Source organism: Bos mutus, chromosome 6 (genome assembly GCF_027580195.1).
Source record: "Bos mutus isolate GX-2022 chromosome 6, NWIPB_WYAK_1.1, whole genome shotgun sequence".
Classification (NCBI taxonomy): domain Eukaryota; kingdom Metazoa; phylum Chordata; class Mammalia; order Artiodactyla; family Bovidae; genus Bos; species Bos mutus.
Window position 1 is genome coordinate 12384425 of NC_091622.1, and position 12254 is coordinate 12396678.

At 36.3% G+C, this 12254-nt stretch overlaps 1 protein-coding gene across 25 annotated transcripts in view; it reads right to left on the reverse strand.

Annotated features, from left to right (window-relative positions):
• The window catches only part of ANK2 (ankyrin 2), a 700765-nt gene that overhangs the window by 133652 nt on the left and 554859 nt on the right, over positions 1-12254 (reverse strand). For all 25 annotated transcript variants that reach the window (XM_070371962.1, XM_070371966.1, XM_070371983.1 and 22 more), the window contains 3 exons: positions 7960-8145; positions 4418-4516; positions 3006-3104 (listed from right to left, as the gene is read on the reverse strand). In XM_070371962.1, coding sequence (XP_070228063.1) covers positions 3006-3104; positions 4418-4516; positions 7960-8145 — 384 coding nt within the window. The remainder of the gene's footprint in view (positions 1-3005; positions 3105-4417; positions 4517-7959; positions 8146-12254) is intronic.

Sequence of the window (12254 nt, forward strand, 5' to 3'; positions counted from 1 at the left end):
CAATAGACACATTATTATAGTACCTAAAAAGATAGTCAAAAACAAATACAACATTTTTTAATTTTAAAATATGTTTTTAAAGGACAAAAGAAAAAAAAAACCATGAATTGGCCTCCTGATTCCAGACATAGTCCTGGATTTTCAGCAGATACCTCTACGTGATTTTACTTTTGGTAAGAAGGATATGGGTCTAATGATTATAGCCAAAACCTAAAGAACATAACAGCTTTTAAAATTCTACTTTAGAAATGAGGAAATATTTTCACTTACAGGAAAAGCTCAGTGCCACCTTCAGTATTGTGACTGATCCCAGGGTACACTGGAATCAGCTCGTGCCAATCGGTGAGAGTCAATTTTCTGCCTAGCTTTTCTCAATTCTGCGTCAGGGATATGACATTGGTAGCTCTCGTTGGCCATGATAGAAGTTTGGAAGTATTTAACCATGCGAATCACCAGAGGAAAGTCTACAAATCAGAGTCTATAGTTTATTTTTTAAAAGAGCTTAATATTAAGCTTTTTTACCAGTACGCTGCTAACCTGCTCCCTTGGGTATTGTTGATATGCATCTCTGAGTACAGGGATCTAGTCTGTCTTTGTTAACAGCTGTATCACTAGGGTTCATAACACCAAGTAGGAAATCAATAATTATTTAAGGAAGGAATGAACAGAAGATCTGCACAATGTGTACAATTAGAAAATCTATTTTCACTTTATAAATACCTGAGTGAAATTCTATTTATTTGCTATATCTAAAAGCTACATTGGATGAAATACAGTCCAAATATTCCCTTTAAGAAGAAAGCAATGCTTACACTGACAGAACTAGCCTAAAAATCCATTTCTCAGTACCCTTTTTATGAAAAAGCAACACTCATTTGCAGTTACACTTTTAAATCATATACGCAAATGTATGAAGGGCAAGCAAATTAGAGCATATTGTAAAGGACAAAGCAAATATTGTGATGATCAATAAAAACAAAATCAATTGCCTCAATAATGAATGAATACACCAGAAAAGCATTAATAAAAGGAACATGTATCCTTAAAACACTGATGAAGATAATTTTTTTTTTTTTGCATTTACAAAGTGCTATCTTTACATTGGTCCTCTCAATTACTAGAGAGTCTCAATAGAGACAGACAGGTGAGTGTAAAGGGACTCATTATGTAAGTAATGGACTTAAAGAAGGAGGTACAGAAACTCTTTCTTTCAAATACAGAGAACAAGTAAGCAAATCATGTGACATTATATGTAATTATTCCAAATTCTGCATACCTACAGCATAGCAAGAGAAAAGGCATGCCCTCAAAGCAAAGGGTAGAAACCACATAAAACCCTGGTGAAAGACACTAGACACCCCAGCAAAGATCTTGACAGAAAAAGCAAACCATTTCAGAGTTCCCACATGATAATACGACCCAGGTGCTCTGGACCAAATGTCGTAGAGAAATGAGATTTAAAAAGCAACATAGTCTAAAGTCATTAAAAACCAAAATGTATAGTCTGGGACTCGTGTAGTTTCTAAAAGCTCAAAGATGATAAGATTTATTAAAATATTTTTTAGTCTTAAGATTTGCAGGGGAATTAGGTTAGATCTTTATTCCTTCGACTATGAGCATGCAAAGTCCCAGGATTAAACAAAGTGACAATAAAATATCACAAGGGACATATTCTATCTACTAACTTATATAGACTTCTTCTACCATACATTTCAGAATTTGACATAATAGGGATGTTTAAAGTTTTGCTTAAGTCTATGATTAATCAAATGTACTCGAGAATTAACACTAAGGTACTAGTTTAATGTTTAAGCAAGTAATTGTACATCATTTCCATAACATGATAAACATTATGAGTAGCTAAGTAATTTATTGGTAGTTCAGCTGGTAAAGAATCCGCAATGCAGGAGACCCTGGTTTGATTTCTGGGCCGGGAAGATCCTCTGGAGAAGGAATAGGCTACCCACTCCAGTATTCTTGGGCTTCCCTGGTGGCTCAGATGGTAAAGAATCCACCTGCAATGTAGGAGACCTGGGTTCGATCCTTGGACTGGGAAGATCCCCTAGAGGAGGGCATGGTAACCCACTCCAGTATTCTTGCTTGCAGAATCCTCATGGACAGAGGAGCCTGGTGGGCTACAGTCCATGGGCTGCAGAGTCAGACACAACTGAGCGACTAACCACAAAGCACTTAAAAAAATACCTAAGAGTTGATTCTCACACAACCCTATGAGGTAGGTAGTATTATTAGCCTAACTAAGTTTAGAGAAGACAAGTAAAAAGTTAATACCACTCAGCTAGTAAGCAGAAGTAGCATTTGAAATCAGGTAGTCTGCATTCAGAGTCTGCACTTTAAACAGTTATGTTCTCCTGATATCTTATTATCTAGTTTTGGGGAGTGCATAAAAACTCAGAGCTATATTTTACTCAAAAAATTTGAAATCAATGAAGGGCACTGCCTCTTGGCATGTTGACATGAGTAAACATGCAGCATAGTAATAACTGTATGCCTTTTTTTCCATAAGCATAACCAGAGATCTCCTGCTCAGATCCCTATAGCATAGCTAGTTAAGAAAAACGACTTAGGAATTGAAAAGTTCAAACCAAAAGATTTTCAACATGTTTCAAAATATTTTTATGTAAAAACCACACTCTCATAGCTTAATGTGTCCTAATGAGTTTGGGCTCTTGATGTTTATGACTAGCCAAATCTCAGATGAGCAAGTTCAACCTTTGATCTTTGTGCCCAGAAAATCAGTAAGCAAGAACTTGAAAAACTGTCTCCTTGAGGAGCTAGCATTCTGCTTCTCTGGGTACTTATGAGCAAATATTAATGTCACTTGACCATGTAAAACCTTTATATAATGTATGAAGTTTAAATCAAATCCAAGAAGGTAATTTCCTTGAAAATGCATTGCTTGTGTTTAGGGACTGTTATTTTAAAGAGCCTGCTAAAAGAATACAAAAAATAATATGGTAGGAAATGGAAAGAACAGAGACACTCACCCTAGTTTTGGCATCAATCTGACCGCCACGATCCAGTAAGAGCTTCACCATGTTTGTGTTTCCCCTTTTGGAGGCCACATGCAGAGGAGTGATTCCATTCTACATCGTGGAGAGACCAAACAAGAGCATGGTGGGTGTGACAGGGCATGGTGGTGATGGCTTTGTGCTGAAGAGCACAAAGGAGATTGTGACCTATTTTGCAACTTTATCCAAGGTTTCTATGCCTTCAGTGCTTTTGATTTTTAAGGAACAAAAAAAGCACACAAACCATATAGCACTATAGAGAATGGAAAACATTATAAAACTGCATAACTAAGTTAATCAATAACTATGACATATGTACTAAATCTACACATCACAGTCAAGAGACAAAGGAAGCAATTTTGCATAATAGAAGCAAAATTTCAGGTCCTACCTAGGATAGAGCCCTAGTCCAAAGTCTTAAAACATTCATGCACTTAGAGATTCTGGGATCCTAAAGTTTGCTATGCTTAAAAATGGAATACACATATGCCAATAAATACCCAATGGAAAAATGATTCTTAAAAACATCTTCTTCAGAATAATTCAGTATGAAAAACTTGAAAATAACGCAATATAGTTTCAGGGCAGAAGACTTCTAAGGACAAAAGCACTGTAAGCATGAATCATATGTATTTCTTTTCTTGGCTATTCTATAATCATCATGATGTCAAGGATATGTACCTGATTTTTGGTATACTATGATTTTGCAAAATCAAGTATTGCATTTACAGTATATTAAGTATACTGAATTTGATATCTGTCATGTAAGTGAATTCTTTCCAAGGAAAGTATACCATTAAACGTATAACACATCGTAATATCTTTAGCTAATAAGACTCCTCATATGACCAAATTCTCAATTTATTTTAAAAAATCTGTGTCAAATTATGTGCCCTATAATCACTGTTAGGATATAGTATAAATGTACTTATATATTTTATACTGAACATTTTAACAGTTTTTTGTTGACTTGAAGTTTTTCATCCATGATTCACGGTGTGACCTTTAAATGTAACTGCTCATATTGATGTCAGAATCAGCATCTTCCTTATAAAAAATGATCTGCATGCATGTGAATTTACACACTATTTTTCACTTGCTGGGTCATAATGACTTCCTACGATTTGAAGAGGAAAAAAAAATGGAAAATCTAATTTCTCCAGCACAGATGGATCCATTAAGAAAAAAATAAATAAAATCTTTATCACTGTTTATTTTTACTTTAGTAAAATGCCAAATTCCCTGGCAGTCCAGTGGTTAGGACTCTATGCTCTCACTGCTGAGGGCTCAGTTTAATCCCTGCTCAGGGAACCAAGATGCTGCAAGCCACACAATGTGGCCAATCAATCAATAAATCAAATTAAAAGAGAAACTATTTTAATCCATACCCTGGCTGTGAAGTCCACAGCAGCTCCCCGGTTTAGAAGGAGAGTTGCCACATTGACGTTTCCATAGTGGGCAGCGATGTGCAAAGGGGTGAATCCACTCTATGGAAAGCAAAGAAAACAGCAGTCAGTAAAGCATTTTACCTCCATGCGTGGTAGTCCCTGGATTAGTGAAGAAAATCACATGGGAACTGTCTACCTAACAAGTGAGCAAAGTAAATCAGGTCATAAATGCTTTAATAAGATTTTCAAGTTTGAGTGGTATTATTTAAATTTAGTGGTAAACAAGTCAACATGAAAAGGTAAACAAATATCCTATATTTCTTGGCAACATTATTTCTAATTACTATAACAATTTATTTATTTATGAGATTGGTTGTCTATATAAAACCATGTTTTCCTGAGTTGATTTAGCTTTAAAGCAAAACAAAATATGATTAAACAACAGTATTTTTTCAGCCATAGAATATAACTATGAATAAAGAATGTTTTCTCCAGAGAAAATTTCACATCTTCTATTTTTAAAATTTGTGTTTTGGTTTGGGTGTTTTTCAAAATGAAAAATAGCATTGGTTGATATTGTATCTTTGGAACTATGAATATATTGTGAGAAATTCAATATATTGTGAGAAATTCTTACAGAAGATATACAATTTCATCCCACATCATTTATACTATCCTGATATTTCTATCCTCTTTAACAACTGAATTTTGTCAGTTATATTGTTCTGAAAAAAAGTTTAAAAAGCAATAGTTAAACAATACAGTAGAATAAATATGAATATAAAACAAAGAAAAATTAAGTGGAATCCCAATTTGAACGTTAATTAAACTAAATTTTATCAGTAAGACTAATATAAAAATAAATAAATCATATGAGCATTAGAGAATGGTTTATTCTTAGAGTGTTTTAAAAATGAGTCTGAAAATCTTAAATAGAGAAAAGCATATTTCCTTTCATTTTTGCTAATGAAAGCATAATTAGAAATTTCTGCCATTTTCACAGCAGAAGCATACTGATTCTTTTCTTATTTACCATATTAAAAAAAAGCATTGTTCCTGCTCTCCATAATTTCCATTGCTTAATAAAAGATAATAGGAACAATAAAGACTGTTCCTGTAAAACTGGGTATCAAATCCTGCAGTTTTGAGGCCATTTTGCATTGCCTTCTTTTGTTTGAAATGAATTTTGATATACACAATATTGTTTTTAAGAAATGTTACTCACATCACAACCATTATTTTCCTATTCACTTGGTGACTTTGCTTTTAAAATAGCCTAAATAAGTATTCAGATACCTTAGGTAACAGAAATTCCTCTGTGCTAGTAGCCAAATTAGCTGCAAATAATTTCCCGACTCTAGTGAAGCAAGATACAAAATAAGAATAGCAACTATCAATCCAAAGCCTACGCTTATAGTCATGATATTTTTATTTTGTGTCTACATGATGCCAAATATTCATGTCAAGATACAAGAAAAAAACCCAGCCTACAACCTGGGGGCTATTTTACAAAATGTCAAACTTTAATATTTTAGGAAATAATTGACTAGATGTTTTTTATTTTTATCTTGATATTTCCTGTCACCCAGTCATATCCTGAACATGTATCTATTATTTGAGTTACAATTTAATTTCAGAAAAACACAGAGATCGCTGATGAATCATTTTCAAATTATTCAAGTATAATAATATTATTTTTCCCATTTTCAGAAATAAACTAATTTATTGCTTGACACAGCCTCATTGAAAATCCACAGTGATGCCTCAGGCTGTGACTCTTGGATTAGCATGAGGTTGGTGTAAGCCCCTCAGGAATCCTTCCCTGATTAACAGGGAGATGCAAGGCTCAGGTCACGATTCTACAGGACTGTGGTTTGATAGGTTTCTCTTTGTTATTCTACTGTCCTTGAAGAAATACTTCTAACTCAGTATGTATCTACTCAAATTGCTGCATAATGATTAGAACCAACACTGCTTTCAAAAATGTAAACAATTACCAAAAATCACTTAAAAGTAAAAAATATTAAAATCAGTAATTAAGATATATCAATTTGTATTATTCCAGTCTTGAGCAATTTCACCAAGCAGTTGGGCATTTTTTAAAAAGTCTCTGACCTAACATTTGGAACAGAAGAAATGATATGAATAATTTAAGTCTATTCACATCTCAATGAATAAACTAGTTAATAAACAGGTATTAGTTTTAGAAATACACTACTAATATTAAGCGCAAATGCCAGGTCCACAACCCAGTGATCATATGAAATGTTAATCTAGACAATTTCCTCAGCAAAGTGAAAATCAGTCTACAGAAACAGTCACTTGCCTTTGAAGGTTAAATTTTATAATACAGGTTAATTTTTATAATACACTTTCAATGGTTTTTGTATTAGTGCCTCTTGATAGCAACAGAGAGAGACCACTACACACACACACACTCACACATACTCTCTCTCTCTCTCCCACACACACACACACACACACTCTAAACCAAATGCTCTTCTTGATTTTGTTTGTGGATGGGACTTATTTAGGTATGTGGAAAATAGATGATTTCATGACAACTATTATCAGATAGCAAGATGATGAAAATATTTTGCTTATGATATGCTCAACATCATTACTGATTATATACAACATGGCAAAAAATTACAAAAAAGGGCAATTGCAAAGAGATAAGAGGATGAAACACTGGCAGAGCAACCTCCTTAAATTACACTTCACTCGATTCTAAATGGAGAATTCTCATTAAGAGAAGGAGGTCACATCTCTTATTGGCAAAAAGTTAATAATAAAGCTCACTTAGTAAAACACATATTATGGAACAGTATTGTTTCATGCTCTACTCTAATGAGCTTTTTAAATAGCTATACTGATTAATAGTGTTTCATAAATATGTTATATTAAAATTTTTGAATTACCTATTTGCCCTAATTATGGGCAAAGTTTCCAAATTAATTTCCTAATAATGAAAGTTCTAATCATTAGTATGAATTAGTGAGCATTTATTCTAATTGGACAAAAAAGACAATAAAAGTTTTAAAAAGATATATTTCGGTATAACCGCAATACTGTACCTCGGTGGTCCTATTCACCATCATCTGAAGCAGTGTTGTGTGGGGAAAAGAGGGAAGATATTACACAGTGCAAAATTAAGGAAACCATCAACCTGCTCTCTGCAATTGGCTACACCATTCCAGCATGCCAAAATGCATTCTATTTAGCAAAGGCAACCATAACACTATACAATACAACTGTATCTTTCTATTTCTGTTCCTGTTATTTTTTATCATAAATAGAATAAATAAGAAGGTTTCTAAAAAGCTTCACCTTTTGGAGAAAATTATCTCATAGGGTTCTTTTTTGTTTTCTTACTGTACCCAGTAGACAGTCCCCTTTATTCTGAAATACCTCTGAAAGTAACATCTCTTTTGATGACCAGAAGTAATTTTGCATTATCACCATGGCCTACTTCTTTATCATCCCCCAGGAGGAAGCCGGCAGCGGAAGAGTTCCTGTCCACAAATACGTGCAGCTTTTACCTTGGACTGTACGTCAGCGTTGTGATCGTTCTGAAGCAGGAGGGCGGCAGATTTGGTGTCATCTTTCCTGGCTGCAATATGCAGGGCTGGCAGCCGCACCTTCCCTTTGGTGTCGTTCTCCAGGAGGATGGCCACCGCCTGGTTGTGTCCCTGCTGGAGTGCCACCGCCAGGGGCGTAAAGCCATCCTGGGGAGACAGAAGGAAAAAATTTCCATAAACTTTGGGAAGCCTGGGATTCAACTCCAAGAGACAGTGCATCTCATTTTCAAATTAAAGATTAAGATTGACAAAAACATTGGAAGGAATAAATATTACTGTGAAGACTGAAGCAAATTATAGTCATTTATTATACTACATACTGGCTTCATCAGATATTTTAAAATATCTATTCTATACATACTTTTAAAAACATCTGCCTTTCCTAATGAAGCATACTGCACACAGGATATGCTCATTATGTCTTGAATCTGAAAATATAAATTAGAAGCCACCCGAAGTGATGCCTGCTTATACAAAGAAAACTGTGGGAAGGGGAGAAATAATGAAAACCAAGTCTGACTGATATGGTAGCCAACACGGGGAAATAAATGACATGATTAACTTTGCAAGCTGCTAAATATCTCTGTACTGATTAGGGAAAACAACAACAGTTAATGGAATGCTCTATTACCAATTAATTTGGGAAAACTGGGGCATAATATGATCTAAAATTCTTTGGCAAATAAGGCTAATTCATTAATTTTGCACTTAGTTGAATTATATATTGTCTTTTGAATATAAAATTGTGCTAAATAATGTAGAAAATCAGCCTTTCACTTTGAAACTTCAAAACCGATTAAAGAAATACCACAGATCATCAAAGCTAGAGGAGTCTTAGCCGTAGATGGATAACCATGCTAGAAAACTGGGAAGCTATATTTTCTCTCTAGAAACATGTATTCAAAAATGGAAAGGTGACAAGTAGGAAAAAAATATACTCTAGGCTCTGTTAATGTGAAAACCTCCCTTAATTCACAAAAGCTAGAAAACAAGTCTCAGAGTTAAAAGTTTCCATTCATAGAGGAGACAAGAGGAATTGGATGGCACATCTAACAAATGCATACCAGAGACAATGGCTGTTTAACCACATCTAACTGCTCCATTTGTTTCCAAATATGATTTTTAAAAAGGTAACTGTAGGACTCCTCTGGTGGCTCAATGTAAAGAATCCTACCTGCCACTGCAGGAGACACGGGTTTGATCCCTGGTCCAGGAAGATCCCACGTGCTGTCAGCAACCAAGCCCGTGCACCAAAACTATTGAGCCTGTGCTCCAGAGCCCAAGAACTGCAGTTATTGAGCCCAGAGGCCACAACTACCGAAGCCCATGTGCCCTAGAGCCCGGGTTCCACAACGAGAGAAGCCGCCACAGTGAGAAACTTGCGCAGCGCAATGAAGGCAGCCCCCGCTTGCCACAGCTAGAGAAAAAGCTTGCGCAGCGCAATGAAGGCAGCCTCCGCTTGCCACAGCTAGAGAAAAAGCTTGCGCCGCAACAAAGGCCCAGCAACCAAAAATACGTTAATTAATCAGCTAATTTTTAAAAAAGGTAACTGTAGACTTTGGAGGGAAAATTATTTTCCTCAAATGTCCATATCATATATGCACTACCACAATAAGGACTGAACTTTTAAAATTAGAATTGAATTTCAAATAAACACACTACTTAATGAAACGGAAGAGTAAAGCATGTAGTGCTGTAAGATGAAAGAGAGTAGCCTAAATTTGGAACTTTGGCACAAATTAAGTCCTCTGTGAAGGAGGAAAGAACAGGCTCATTATCATTTACATATTTAATTTGATTTCCCCCGCAACAGTGGGATAGTTTATATTAAAAGAGTGTGAAGTTTATTTTTTTCTTAGAGACGAGTCATTTGCTGACAGTATAGGGCCTGATTTAAAAATTCCTAGCTTTCAATTTTGGTAACATTCAGGAAGAAGGAAGAAAGCAGAAAATTCTAAAAATGATACTGGATGGACAGATAACTCCCTGCAGAGAATTTAACTTTGAATCTCCACCACATGATTTCATTCTAATCTACACTTCATGGAAGAAGAGTAAATATTTGAAATTATTTTTTTTTCAAGTATCTCCACTAACTCTATGAAAAGGAAACCAATATTAAAATTCAATACACTTCATTTTTCACCATCTATTTACCAATGCCAAGTGCTATAATTATGGGAAATTTCCAAACCTTAAATATTTCTTTTCAAATATGAGTTTCACTGCCATACTGAATGATCTCAAACTATCTGATAAACTGGTCGTAATGTCTTGCTTAGTAATTTTTGCAAATCAGGGCTATTAATGGGTTCAGGGTGTCTTCTTTAGGTATTTTCATACATGCACACATGATCGTTGAAGGTATTTAGCAATACAGCCTAAAATATCACAGAGTAATCAACTATAAAGCCCTGTGAAGATGTCATTTATTCACAGAATGATAACTAAAGCATGCACTCATGCATGTTCAGTTGGGTCTGACTCTTTGCGACCCCATGGACTATAGTCTGCCAGGCTCCTCTGTCCACGGAATGCTCCAGGCAAGAATACCGGAGTGGGGTGCCATCTTTTCCTCCAGGGGATTCCCGAGCTAGGGATCAAACTCCCATCTCCTGCATTGGCAGGTGGACTTTTTACCACTGTGTCACCTGGGAAGCCCAAGAGACTAAAGCGAAACATGCAAAGAGTTCTCCATTAGTGCATTTTCTGATAACCATTAAGGCCAGTGGTGTGGAATAACCAATTAAGTTTCTATATGTCCACTCAGAAAAAATTACAGTTATTTAAATGATTAAGGGGCTTCCCCGGTCGTTCAGCAGTAAAGAATCCACCTGTAATGCAGGAGACTCAAGAGATATGGGATGGATCCCCGGGTCGGGAAGATCCCCTGAAGGACGAAATGGCAACACACTCCAATATTCTCTCCTGGAAAATTCCATGGGCAGAGCAGCCTGGACAGCTATAGTCCATGACATTGCAAAAGTCGGACACAACTGAGGATTCCTAACGCAAATGATTAAAAAATGAAACAACAGGCGTAAATGAGTCTAAACCAGGATTCAAAACCCCATGCGATTGACTTGCAAGAGCCACACTTCTGTGCGGAAATCAAAGACCATTTTCATTTTCTGAGAACCACAGTGTGACATGGACTCAACCAACGCAACATACATAAAAAGGTGTTAGTATTTCTGGAAACAGACTGAGATGGCACAGAGGTCTAGTCTGGAGGAGCCATGAGACAGCTGAGAGTGCTGGCAGGCTGCGTTTCCCTAAACCATACGCTAGAAATAGTAAGTCTGTATGATCGGCAGAATTCTGTAGTGTAAAGATTTCTCTAGGTAAATGATTCTGTTTTCAAGGAAATAAAACACATGCAGATAAGCATCTTTAGCTACAATTCTCAGAGGATGTGATGTAGAGATATAGTCTCCTATTGTTACCCAAGCTGTGCCTGAGGACGTTCACATGCCACGCACTGACAGAACTAGTGTCTCAGAAAGTCATAAAATCAATCATAAAATCATAATTATAAAAATCACACTGTACTCATGTGGTAAGAGGGTAAAATCTGTGTGTGCTGAGTAGAGAACATGGAATCGTTTCACACTGGGTAGTTATATTTTCCATGGCACCCCACTCCAGTACTCCTGCCTGGAAAATCCCATGGATGGAGGAGTGTGGAAGGCTGCAGTCCATGGGGTCGCCGAGGGTCGGACACGACTGATCGACTTCACTTTCACTTTTCACTTTTCTGCATTGGAGAAGGAAATGGCAACCCACTCCAGTGTTCTTGCCTGGAGAATCCCAGGGACGGGGGAGCCTGGTGGGCTGCCGTCTATGGGGTCGCACAGAGTTGGACACGACTTAAGTGACTTAGCAGCAGCAGCAGTTGTATTTTCCAGTCATAAGCAGGAAACATGGTCTCATTAATAGTGATGTCTCGGGATTGTTTTTAGCTAATGAGAATAAGCTGTCAGAAAGTTACTATGAGGCTCCACAAAAAGCTTTCTATCAGAGGGCCTGGACATGAATTCAATGGATTATAATGACCTCTCCGCACAATGCAGGGCAGAATGCAGGTTGTGTTTATTTCATCTGGAGATTTAATTGCCCATAAAGGAGGTCATTTAGACATTAAAAATTAACGAGGCAGTTTCTATTAGTCATCTTTCACTCCAGGCCGGGAGTTTTAAAGTTTTGTCAGTGGAGCCACAGAACAAGAACCAGGGACGTTAAAGCTGATTGAAATT